The sequence below is a fragment of the Actinia tenebrosa genome, unplaced genomic scaffold (genome assembly GCF_029948245.1).
Source record: "Actinia tenebrosa isolate PJP-AT-01 unplaced genomic scaffold, QUT_ActTen_1.0 PGA_scaffold2__45_contigs__length_23673736, whole genome shotgun sequence".
NCBI classification, from domain to species: Eukaryota; Metazoa; Cnidaria; class Anthozoa; order Actiniaria; family Actiniidae; genus Actinia; species Actinia tenebrosa.
The window spans coordinates 6122393-6135283 of NW_028292579.1; the positions used below are offsets into that span (position 1 = coordinate 6122393).

At 35.1% G+C, this 12891-nt stretch overlaps 1 protein-coding gene across 1 annotated transcript; it reads left to right on the forward strand.

Moving 5' to 3' along the window:
- Positions 1-305: 305 nt before the first annotated feature.
- LOC116299082 (b(0,+)-type amino acid transporter 1) lies at positions 306-10542 on the forward strand. The gene is made up of 10 exons (XM_031707716.2): positions 306-922; positions 3349-3474; positions 3941-4040; positions 4854-4898; positions 5465-5588; positions 6098-6201; positions 6290-6386; positions 6758-6913; positions 7514-7691; positions 8267-10542. Exons 1-10 carry the CDS (start codon positions 403-405, stop codon positions 8341-8343), a joined length of 1527 nt encoding a protein of 508 aa, XP_031563576.2. The 5' UTR covers positions 306-402; the 3' UTR covers positions 8344-10542.
- The last annotated feature ends 2349 nt before the right edge of the window (positions 10543-12891 follow it).

The window sequence follows — 12891 nt, forward strand, 5'->3', positions numbered from 1 at the left end:
ATGCAATGATAAACCTTAGCTACTTATAAACATTATCACACTGACGTTGGTTAATGTACTTTCTTAAATTCAAATAGAACTTTATTAAAACATACTTATTTAACCTCAGGGCAGTACCTCTTAATCATATCAAAAATCCAAATATAATTTTAATATTAAAACGTTTTGGCGCGAAAATTTTCATTGGACGAAAAAGTTTTTAACCAATCAGAAAGGGTTTTATAGAATAGAGTTTCGTGATTGGCTGAAAACTGCGCGGGCTTCTTTCCGTGTTTTGATGCACACACAATGATCCATTCATTTGGGTTCAGATTTCGATAGTATTTGGAGTAGAAGTTTATTCTTGAGAAAAAAATTATATATTTTCCCATTTATTCTTTAAAAAGGAAATTTTAAGCAACGATGTCTTCCGAAGGAGTTGACCTTATGAATTCAGGTCCAGACGAAAAGCAGAAATTGAGAAATTCGCCGGGTTCCTCGATGGATGAAAACCAAGCCGAGAACGGGAAAATTGCTTTGAAAAAAAATATCACTTTAGTGGATGGTATTGGGCTTATTGCCGGTACTGTTATCGGCTCTGGAATCTTTATTTCACCGACTGGAATCCTTATGGAGACGAATTCTATCGGTCTTGCTCTGTTAATATGGCTTGGTTGTGGATTATTGGCCATGTTCGGGTGCTTATGCTACGCTGAACTCGGAGCCTTCGTTACCAAGTCTGGTGCTGAGTACGCCTACCTTATGGAAGCTTTTGGTAAAATTCCTGCTTATCTGTTCGCTTGGACTTCAATTTTAATCATCAGGCCAGCATCAGGGGCTATTATTGCCCTTATTTTTGGGGAATACGTCGCCAAACCGTTCTTTCCTAATTGTCCTACCCCACCGGCAGCCGCAGTGAAGCTACTGGCGTGCGTTTGTCTTGGTAGGTAGAAAAGAATATTCCTTCCTTACTAAACTCCTTTCATTCCTTCCCTTAAAAGCTTTATCACTTCAATAACGTATTCCTTGTGAAATTATATTACAAGCTGTCTCGAAAAATTCACAACAAAGCCCTAAATCCTCAGTGTTTTAGTCGAAGGGAGCTATGTTTGTCGATTTGGAAAAACGTGGCATAAACTTTACCAGCAAAATTTTCAAAACAAGTGTTTGAAAAAAGAGACACCTCTTTTCAATGACCAAATCCCTTTTTACCCTAACTTTGTATCACAAGATTAAACATATAATAGTTTTATTCAGTAATATTGTAAATATAAAACACTTTGTTCGGCCTCATTGGGTCGTATAACGTGTCCACGTGTTTCTAGTTATATAGGTTCCTTTTTCAGCGCATTTCAGATCTGCAAAAAATAATAGAAAACGAACAGTTTCAGAAAATAAGATCTGGAGTCTTAAATAACTTAACTAACAACTCTCATTCCATCCTGAAGGAGATGAAATCCGTAGCAACAGGAAACCTCGTGTTTTTCATATTTGTTTGCTTTTGATCGCATTTTTTGGCGCGAGGGTTTGTTGCATCATCCATCTAGTGGTTTCATTTGATTTGCATTTCAAATGAGATCAATAACGACTAACCCAATGACCCTACACGATAAGATGTCAATATTAAGCCAATATATCCTTTTTCTTTGTTTTGATATTTTTTCTCTTAACAATTAATTTGAATTTAAATTTCTCACTTTTTAAAGTTATTTCTTTTTTCCTCAAAAGTGGGAATTTTTTTCTTTATACTTTCTATCTATAGTCACATTTAAAAAAAACTTAGTCTCACATATAAAAGTGAGAATTTATCATGAATTTTTAAAATCCCTTTGCTGAATGAAATATTCCATAAATTTCCTTGGTGGTAGCCATGCAACTAGATAAAATATGTTTATCTTCACTGTATTTTTTTTGTAATGGGTTCCCCCCTGAAATATGTGTATACCATATTAATTGTAAACTATTCCAAGCTTTAACCTTATGAACATCACAATTCAAACTTTTATTCCTATTTCATTTATGAATATTTATATCATTTAAATATTCATAAATGAAATAGAAATAAAAGTTTGAATTGTGATGTTCATAAGGTTATAGCTTGGAATAGTTTACAATTAATATAGACCTAAAACAACCTTATGAACATCACATTTCAAACTTTCATTTTTTATTTCATTTATGAATATTTATATCATTTTAGTACTGGTAATCATAGACCTAAAACAACTTCCTTAATTTTTTCCTAGCAACTAATTGCCATGGTTTCATTTATTGAAAACAAAATTTTAAAAGACAGAACAATAGGCCGTTTTGCATGATGGAATCAATTTACTCCCACTACCAAAATGCTTTGCAAATTTTTTTTTTGTCATTCAATTTTTTATTTTATTTTTCTACAGCCTCCTATTAGTATAGTTTTTAACATTTTTTTTAACACATGTATTTTGTATACTTATAATTCTTACTTAGAAATCCACTTTAATACAGGTCTATGGCCAGCTTTGACTCTCTTGGGAATGCTTGCAACCTATCAATATCACTTATAATATACTGACTATTTTCTATAATATCAAACTTTCATTTTTGAAATGGAAATTTTCCAGCTTGAACATCCAAGGCTGATATCTGCTTCCTCAAGACGTTTTACTTACTAGCTGATTACTAAAGCTTCGTTAAGTCACATTTCATTTATTATGTATAATAAATGTTTAGATAGGTATAAAACACCTTTAATTAGTTCTTTTGAGATAAATACTAAATTGTATCCATTATTTTGTTTTACAATTTATATAAAAATTTATATAATTTTTAATTTTTTAAAAGATATATATTTTAGCAAGCTTTCAAGGCGATTCCTCCATCATAAGGGATTGGAATTAGTACTTCTGACCAGATACCACTTTTAGATCAACAAACATGTTTTTATGGACATAAATTTGAGGGTCAAAGTGAATTTAAAGATAGATTATACTCTTTTTAGTAAGCTTTGATTTACCTCTAGATTTAAAATATTAATTGTAAAGGGTCTTGATCAGTACAGGGCTTAAAATAACAGCTGGACATTGGACAATGTCCGGCCAGAACTTGGACTTCTCTGGTCAAATATGATTGTCATGCTGGTCATTTTGACCACTAACATTTTGCCAGAAATAAGGTATAACTAAGCTAAAACTAGTTTGGACTGTGATCATAACTGGCGACTGATCGGCCATTATTTTAAGTCCTCTTAGCAATGAAAACAGTGGTAAAATGATTTGGCAATGTCTCATTGAACATACTTCTATTAAACATTCTGTCTCATATTATTTTGTTCCATTTGGGGTTAAAATATATTTTTGTTACTGATGACAACAATTGTTTTCTCTTTAGTTGTGATAACAGGGATAAACTGTTGGAGTGTCAAATGGGCAACCCGTGTGCAAGATATCTTCACCTATGCAAAGCTATTATGTATTGCAATGTTGACCATTATTGGTATTGTGGAACTCTGTAGAGGTGAGCTTACAACAGCAGCTTATGATGTTTTGGGGGAGAGGGAGATGATCACATCACATGGCTTACTTCAGTTTTCAATATTCTGTGAATTCCAACATTGAAACAGCTTGTTGTGAAATTGGTTTTCAACTGCAGCCAGTCAAAAATATAAATAGTACCAACTGATTATTTTTGATTGACAGCAGCAAAAAAACTAAATTCCATTGGCAGCTAGCAACTGCTGAGTTTGCAGAATATCAAAAACAGCAGTAAAATCACAGCCAGTCTTCAGACAATGTTTGCAGCCTTACAATTGCATACCATACTAATAATCTACCAAAACATGCCATCATGCGATTATGTTTTCAATAACTGTTATAGCAGTAATGCCTGAAGCCTCTTTTTTTGGGGGAGAGGCAAAGGAAATGTTTTATCCTTGGACAATATTATTGGTATAATTCAACCCATGTCGTTTGATCTGTTTCAGGTAAAACTGAACATTTTGAAAATAGTTTTCAAGACTCTTACTTTTCTGTTGCCAAGATTGGATTGGCTTTTTATATTGGTCTTTGGGCGTACGACGGATGGTAAGTTGCTGTATTGATACTTTGTGAGTAGAACACCATTTGCATTGTCAATCAAGGGTAGCATAGTGGTAGTTCATTCATGTCTACCTTGGGTTTTGGGTACAATTCCTGTACTCACTATCACATGCAAGTAGAGTTTAAGTATTTTCCTTAGTTCAATGGATATTTTACCCTGGGGAGGTTTTCCCCTAGGATTTGGGTAGGGGTGTTCCGCTGGGATTCTGAAAGGGTTACCCTGTTTGTGACAAAAAAACACTAATTTATAGACCCTGTTTATGACAAAAGATATAATTATTTGCACTGAGTTCCTGCTTCAGTTATCATGCCAGCTCGCGTATCATTTTTTGAAGACCATAGTAACCAGTTTCGGTCAATATGAAAGTAGGAACCCTGAATATGACAGGAAACTAAGGAAAAAAATTGGAACTGGAGCAAAATTGCATACCCTGTTTATGACAAGAAGCTCGAAAAACCATACCTTGTTCAGCGGATCATCCTTGCATAGTCCATGTATGGGAGCACCCCCCCCCCCCCCCCAGAATTTTGCCTAATGAGTTGCATTTCAGTTTGTTCTGTAAATTACTGAAGCAGCACCCTGACTTTTTGATCAGTCCAATGTTTGTAAAGGGTGAAAAATGTTTAATATACCTTTAAAGGGGCACTTGGATGAAAACACGCCAATTTTTGAAAGTCATTTCCCCTTTAAGAAAATCAAAAGTTTTTTGTTGACATTTTTAATCTTTACCTAAACACCTAAAAATATTTGTCATGCTTTTATTCATTAATTGATTCTTTATTAATTTATTTTTAAAGGAACAACTTGAACTACTGCACAGAAGAGATGAAGAACCCAGAAAAGTAATTCCCCCCTTTTTTTCTATAAAGTATTACAAATAATTTTATTTTTGTATTGGATTTTAATTCACCTTTTCAGTGCTAGCTGTCACGGGGTATAAATAATAGATTTAGATTGTGTTACGGTCACCAAAAAGTTTGGACATTGTTCTCGAATTTCCCTGCAAATGTACTGACTTTGAATGAACTATTTACTTTGTTAATATTTAGTTAGTTCTCTAAATACAAGTAAATAATCATTTTTCTACCTCGATTAAAGCTTTTCTTACTGGTGTTAAGGTAGCTAATTAAAGAAATCTATCTAAATTTTCTCTTTAAAGTCAGTGAATTTGTATGGAAATCGGAGAACCATTTCCGAACTTTTTGGTGACCTTTACACAATCCAAGCTAGTGCCGAAAAGGTGAATTGGCTATCCTACTATAAGTATGACAAAAATAGTCCAACACTAGAGAAAAGCTTTGCTTTGCAATTCTAGTTGTTAAATTAACTTTTGGACTAGTACTAGATCTTTTGTAAATATACATTTTTCACTGTTATGAAATATCTGCTGTATTATTGTGTTTCTCAGGGATATGCCTCGTGCAATTGTCATTGGTATTTCTCTCATCACTGTCTGCTATTTACTCATAAATGTTGCATACATCACTGTTCTCGGCAAGAGTGGAATCCTAATATCACCAGCAGTTGCTGTGGTGAGTAGGGAAGGTTCATCATTGTTACAGTGTGACTACTCCAACCAATGCCACCTCAACAAATTTTCTACAAATTATTCAATAGTGTTTGAGTACTTAGACAATAGATTAGCAACAAATTTTGAATTTAGATGTTATTCTGTTGTTCAGATTCCCACTTGTGATTGGCTTATTTGTAGACAATTTATTCAGTGTCCTTGGTTGGAGTAGTTTCACTGTAATAAAACCAAAAAACAATTTTTCTTTCTACAAACTGATTTGCCCAGCATCTAAACAATGACCATTGACACCTACCAACATTCTACTGATGCCCTACCAACATCCTACCGACACCCTACCAACACTCTTCTTATGCCCTACCAACACCCTAATGACACCCTGTCACACTTTACTAATAACCTAGTGACAGTATCGACACTTTACGGACACCTAGTAACACCCTACAAGTACTCTGCTGGCATCCTATTCATATTCTTTACCATAACCAATTATCACTTTTCACTTTTCAGAGTGTTGGTAATCTTTATCTTGGACCTGTTACATGGATTGTTCCTTTGTTTGTTGCGGCATCAACTTTTGGTGCAGTCAATGGAATGGTTCTCACTAATGGAAGGTAATTTAAAGTTTATTTATTGTTCCTGGATATTGATGGGTATTTCCTAGATAATTGTATCATCTGATAAATATTTTGTCCTGTTTAGGTTGTTGTATGTTGCTGCTCGTGATGGTCTTATGCCGTCACTACTTGCTATGATCAATGTCAAGAGGTTCACACCATTACCATCTCTACTTTTTACCGTAAGTAAACAAAAAAATACTAATGCAACGGTAGGTGGTGAATTGGGTGTTTTACCACAAACGTAGAAATAGTAATATAAAATTTAAAGACCAAACTATTTACTGGCTTTCCTGGTTATAGCCACCACTTCTGAATTCATCCCAGATCTGCAACTGTAACAGTTGATGGGCATGGACAGGCATCAAGGATGTTGATGCCAGGACAATGATGCAAGCATGTTTTTGACACAGATTATCTGTGTGTCCTGTGATCCTCTTTAAAACACTTTGAAAACATGCTTGCATCATCGTCCATGAGATTGTCATCGGTGGGGGTCGATGTGCAAGGTCTTTATCGGCTGATGCTTACTAAGTAATTTTTTTCATTTCAGACATTGATTTCCATTGTGATGTTGATTCCAGACTCCAGCAAGTTTACTACTCTAGTAGATTTCTTTAGCTTTGCGGCATGGTTGTTCTATGGTGGAACATTCTTTTCTCTACTCTGGCTGAGATACAAACAGCCAAACAAACGACGACCATATAGAGTGAGTACAACCACTATCACCATTAACCTACTTGCTATTAATCAGTATAATTATGCATTTTACTCACTATCTCGCCTCTCATTGGCCAAGAGCCCTCAGCCAATCCATGATATTCCATGGACTCGACATGATAAATTCAATATCTGTAGGTTTTCAGATATTTCATTTATCATGTCAAGCTCATTCAAGGTCATAAATGGAGCTTAAAATACGTTTGCTATTTCTTTAAAAACAGAATTAAATCTTTATTGTTACAATGTAGTTTACGAAATGTATAATGAATCAATTATTGGATGAGATTGAGCATGATATCATAAACTATCAAGACCAAGACCATTTTATCTGCTATAAAGCTGTATAATGTTACTATGCTGCAAATATTATCTATTCAGACTGCAGACGTTTCCCATTTAAGACCATGTGTGATTCTTTCTTTGCGTTACATGTATATCCATATTCATGTGTCTTCTCATGTACAACCATTAAACAAAGAAATTATACTCTTGGGAATGACACATGGTCTGAAATCGGGAAAACACTATGTTCAAGGTAAAAGTTCTATTTAAAAACTTGAAACATCACTTTTTTTGGACATTTTAGGTGTGGATAATTGTTCCAGTTGGCATGAGTCTTGCATCCATCTACCTAATCATTGCCCCTATCTTTGGCGATCCCATGGGTTCGCTCATTGCACTTGCTGTCATCCTTGCTGGTCTGCCGTTCTACTTCTTTTTCGTATATAGTGATTTATCACCCAAATGGCTTAACAATGGTGTTGGTAAGTTGAAAAACTAGCTGCATGACTTGAATTTTTGTGTAAATTGTGTAAAGGTTGAGATAAGTGAAACTGAAAACTGGGTCAAATTGGCATTGTAGTGCATTGTGGGAATTTACAAGTGACATTAATTTTCCAGATGGCATTTATTTTCTCCTGAAACAGACCCAAAATGCACTGCATTGCCAACTTGAAACAGTTTTTTCCCTCCAACTCTGAATGGCTAATTGTGTTTAACTGTTAAAATTTATTTATTTAATAGCTTGTGTTAGAGCATTGGTACCCCTTTGTAGTTTCTTGAAGCTCAAAGGATTGTGTGATACCTATAATATATGGCAATGTGTAGTTCCAGAAGATATCCATACTCCACCCACAGAGAAAATTGGAAATTCTGGAGGGAAGGGGGATCAGAGAAAGGACATAATTACAGAGTTTGTATTAAAGAAAATGGGAAGTTCCTGGGGGTAGGGGGTTCTTTTACAAATTCCCTCCGTGGTGGGGTATGGATATATTCTGGAACTTGGGATCTTTAGGCTAAAGTTAGCTCTTCAAACCTTAACAACTTCATATTCTTTCAGATTCTTTTACAAGCTGGTGTCAAAAGGTGTTTGACCTAGCAATGACGGATCCAGAAGAAGTACCTGTACCCTTTTAAAGCTGAACTAAAGATATTTAAAAAAACTACTGCAAGTATCAAAGAAAAAGTTCTATTATCAAGGCCCTCTTTTTCATGATAAAGCTGGAAATTGTTTGAGCCATTGTCTCAAATGTTTACAAATAATATGTAACGCTGTGCATAGTTCTTTTAATCATAAAGCAGTGCAGTTTAGTAATTATATTTTTTGTTGAAACTAATACAACATAGGTTTTGTATGAATTTCCACATGCCTTATGGGATTACATTCATAGGGTATTCTTCACGACAATTCATGCATCGAGCAACCAACACCACATACTCCAGCTACTTCCAAAAACTTCTGAAAGGAGAAGTGCTTAATTTGAAAAAAATTTTCAAGGGCACTTTTAAAGCTCTTGAAAAACAAAAATTTTCTCGCAAATTTTTTGGTAACTCCTTGAAAATTGCAGGGTACAATATTGTAAGTCGTTGCTTAAGAGCAAATATGATGGCTAATAGGATAATGGTTAATAGTAGAGGAAATAACGTGACAAAATGTAATATTTATTTTTAATACTAGTTAAAAAGTGGGAGTTTTAAAAAGTCCTTGAATCGATTCTTAGGAATACTGTATGCACCATGTTTCAATTCAGTCGTGAGTTAAATTTCATAAAATTTCCGTTTTAAAATAGCATATTGCTATTTTAGGCCCCGTCCACACGTATCCAGAAATTTTTGTATCCGCAAATTATTTTTTGCGGATACGAAAATGTTTGCGTCCACACGCAGCGTATTCGAATCGTTTTCACCGTCCACACGTATCCGTTTTCTTAAAATTTGCGGATACGGACACAAAAATTGCGGACACGTGTGGACGGGCCTTAGTGTTTTACAATAGTAATACACTTGTTGCAAAGAATGAAAATAATATGTGCATTATTTTACTTATAGTAAACTAATCCTAGTTATCCCAGTGTTTTCGTAATTTTAGGTCATGATTAATCCTGTAGACAACATTCTATCTCATTAAATTAAAATGTTTAAGGTTTTGAACATACCCTTTTTTCAATAAAGTTAGTCACCAAAAACCTAGAAAGCTGAGATCACTGAGCATCATGGGAAACTTTTTATATCAAAAAAAGCATATATATGGAAAGCTTTTTTAATACAAACTGCAGCTCGATGATGCTCAGAAGAGGTGAGACTGTAACCGGTAAAAGATTCACAAGTCAATGAACAGTTATCAAGCGGTTGAACGTGTAAAATGAATCTACCCATAATCCTTGTCGGCCTCAGCCTTATAGCTTTTCAGGTGACTAACTTTATTGAAATAAGTGTATTTAAGATATTTTTCAATTTTCAGTAATGTTGACTTGGAAGTACATCTTGATTTAATCTTTTTTCTCTTCCATTAACCCTTTTTAAAATAATCAAATATTTAAAGAATTATAATCATTCGATTCGTTCAAGATATGGCCATAAGGCTTCAGAGCTGTCTCTGTAACCTTAGCAACTTTAAGAATGGAAGCTATGATGATGCTGTGTTAACTGAAGTTGCATAGGGCAAAGAAACACACTCCTACGCTGCCGCTATTAGTGTTATCGCGCAACGCCCACTCCACCGACAACCTAATACCGGCTGCGTGGGAGACTAAGAAACACGAGGTTCCTCTAAAATGGGCTCCTCCGGGTAGCAGACACAGTTTGCGTAATTCAATAGAAACAACAAAAGACCTCAAGATATATACAATAGAACAAAGCTAACAACGAATACAATAGGTTTGCGTAAATGCAGAAGAACCCATGAACGGCATTGAAGATTTTTTCCCATGTATATTTATAATTAGGATTGTAGTATATAATAAGGTTATTTTACTACTTATCGTTGATAAACTAGAAGAGGATAAAACTCAAGTGTGAGTGATCACACACGACACTCAACGACCATTCAGGAAACTGGTTCTCATGCAATGCATGTTAGTATTAAAAAGAGTAAGAACCCCTATTTCTTTCTTGAATAAATTATTAACTAACCTGGATTTTGAATCCCAACTCTTTATTATGACAAGTCCTAACGTTTAAAACCAATTATCTAAACACATAAGGCATCTCAGTGTATTGCTAAACGTGTTTTTAATGCATTATTTAGATATGTTATATATAATTATGTTTAGATGTAAACTATATGTATTCCTAGCTAATAAGATATGATATAAATAAATGCTTAATGGAACTTCAGTGACAAAGTATGCATGTTTATAACGAAATTCCTTATATTATCAGACGATTATTTAGCCTTTTGGAGGTGGAGGAAAAACTGGGTCGAGTTGGCATTGAAGTGCATTGTGGGACTGTTAGTTGACCCAATTTTCCCCTCGTTCGCAAGATGGCGTCATTGACCTCTACTACTACTCTACGACTCCCTTGCACACTTTCTTTTGTTCAGTTAATTAGCACAAATTTAAATAAGTAAGAAAATTCGCGAAGCATCTTGGAAGTGGGAGTCAAACTGATCATGCGAACGACCTATTTTGCTACATCACATGCTACAGCAACGGAGGTGGACACAAAATCCAACACTGTTACTCCTGACCCCAGGAGCGGGTGGTAGCTACGGAAATTATTTAGACGAAACGCGCCTGTTTGTTCATCTTACCAAACTTTATTGCATAACCTTATTATATACAATCAACGAACCACTGTGTTCACACGTTTCGTTGGTGAATGGCGGTTTTCTACATAAATGATAAAGTTCCTAATCAGTTGCTTACAAATGCTATAAATTACCAACGATATAAACTTACCGAACTATTTGGGAATTCTAGCTACCAATAAACACAGAAAACAACAAGCCTTCTTTCACTCCATGTGCTTGACCGCTACCTTTTTCTCACATGCCATGTGCTCATCACGTGACGTACCTTACCATTACGTCATAATATACCTATAGTAGCCACACTATTGCAAGATTGGGTGTCTGGGCTTCATCATTACATTGGTGGCGAGAGATTGCATCTTGTCTTGCGACCCCAAAAATGTTGCAAGAAGTGTCTTTGCAACAATTCGTTACCTGCACCAGCAGGTTTACAGTGCTTCTCAATAGCAACTGGCGTGGAATCGTATTTGACCCTTCTTAAGATATATGAGATGCTAAGCTAGCATAAAAATTCAAAAGAAATCAAACTTTCTCAATGAAATTTGTGGCAGTTCTTTAACAATTTCCATTGTGGCCTCGCGTTCGAGACAAAATAGGGTATTAATAGGCGTCAATCAAAGTGTTTACATGACATTGAAAAATAAGGTTTTCAAGGGCACCTGCCTATGAAATGTAAACTGCAACAAAATTGTGTTGCAAAATTGTATTGCCTCCCCCGCAGTCGTCGTTCTTAGGCCCTGGCTAAACCAGGAAACATGTTTTCTTAAATGTTTCGTTTTGAATCTTTGCTTCCCTAGCTACGTTATGGACTAGCAATACATTTAAAATTCTACCTATACTTATAACGAATACCTATGGGTCAAATGGTGCATTGTGGTTTCAATTCTGTAATGAAATTATCGTGAAATGGTAGCTCTTTGTTCGCCGATAAACAACTGAAACTAGGACAGCCTGATCAACTACAACGATCCTTTGCGCGCGTTCCCCGAGATCACCTGGAAGCCGTTGATACATTTACGACATGTGAGCAAAGGACGCTTGAAATACATAATTTTAAGAACATTGAATGTAAAACAATATTTGATAAAACCAAGCAATTACATTTCCAATTCTAGACTTTATTTGATTTTTGCAAACACTTGCACGCAAAAAAATACAATTCTTAATTACAATAGCCATTAGACACTGCCGTGTATTTTACAAAAAGATATTTCACTATAAAGTGTTTTGTATGACTGTGAAACGGCACTACACGCTAAAGTCGACTTTCTTTGAATCAATCACAGCGCACAAGATTAGTGTCGTCATCGTTACGGCAATTTCCTTCCCAGTCTCGATTCAAGAGGAAAGTGGGCTCTGGGAACGAGATTGGTCCGTTTTTCGAGTTCACAGTCATTAGAAGACTGGAGAGAGCGTACTGCGCATGCTCGGAAAACAAGCGGGAAAATGGCTGACGCTGCACATTGAAGTCATGGAATGTTTGTCAGTAGGTTGATATGGTGCGAATCATGCTGTCGAAATATCGTCTACTCTAAGAACGAAGCTATTAGAAGTAAAAAATATTGTTTCCATTAATTTGTTCGACTAATTTCAATTTTCTGGGTTAAATAAAATGACTTAATTGCACCTATAAGTATTCTTTTGTTGTGCGTAGTTTTCCAACATGAATAGTATGGTCTTTAAGTTCATTACGGATGTACTCAAATGATAGAAAAACGTTTTTAAAGATTCACGTTTACAGATTTAGTTTATATAATTAAAATTTTACAAATGAAGAAATCCGGCCTTACGAATATAATTGTCAACCGGATTTCACGATACGAGAGCAAATCACACATATTTCAAAACTTATAGAAGGTATAAAGTGATGACATTTTCAAAAATATTTGAAAAATATTTAATCACATGCTTTGCGCTTCTTTTGGCTCAAG

Bases quoted from the DNA above. Each gene is read 5' to 3' on its own strand.
- LOC116299082 (XM_031707716.2), top strand. From the start codon at position 403: ATGTCTTCCGAAGGAGTTGACCTTATGAATTCAGGTCCAGACGAAAAG. The intron at 3,475-3,940 runs GTGAGCTTACAA...GATCTGTTTCAG, and splicing joins TATTGTGGAACTCTGTAGAG to GTAAAACTGAACATTTTGAA. The intron at 7,692-8,266 runs GTAAGTTGAAAA...ATATTCTTTCAG, and splicing joins ATGGCTTAACAATGGTGTTG to ATTCTTTTACAAGCTGGTGT.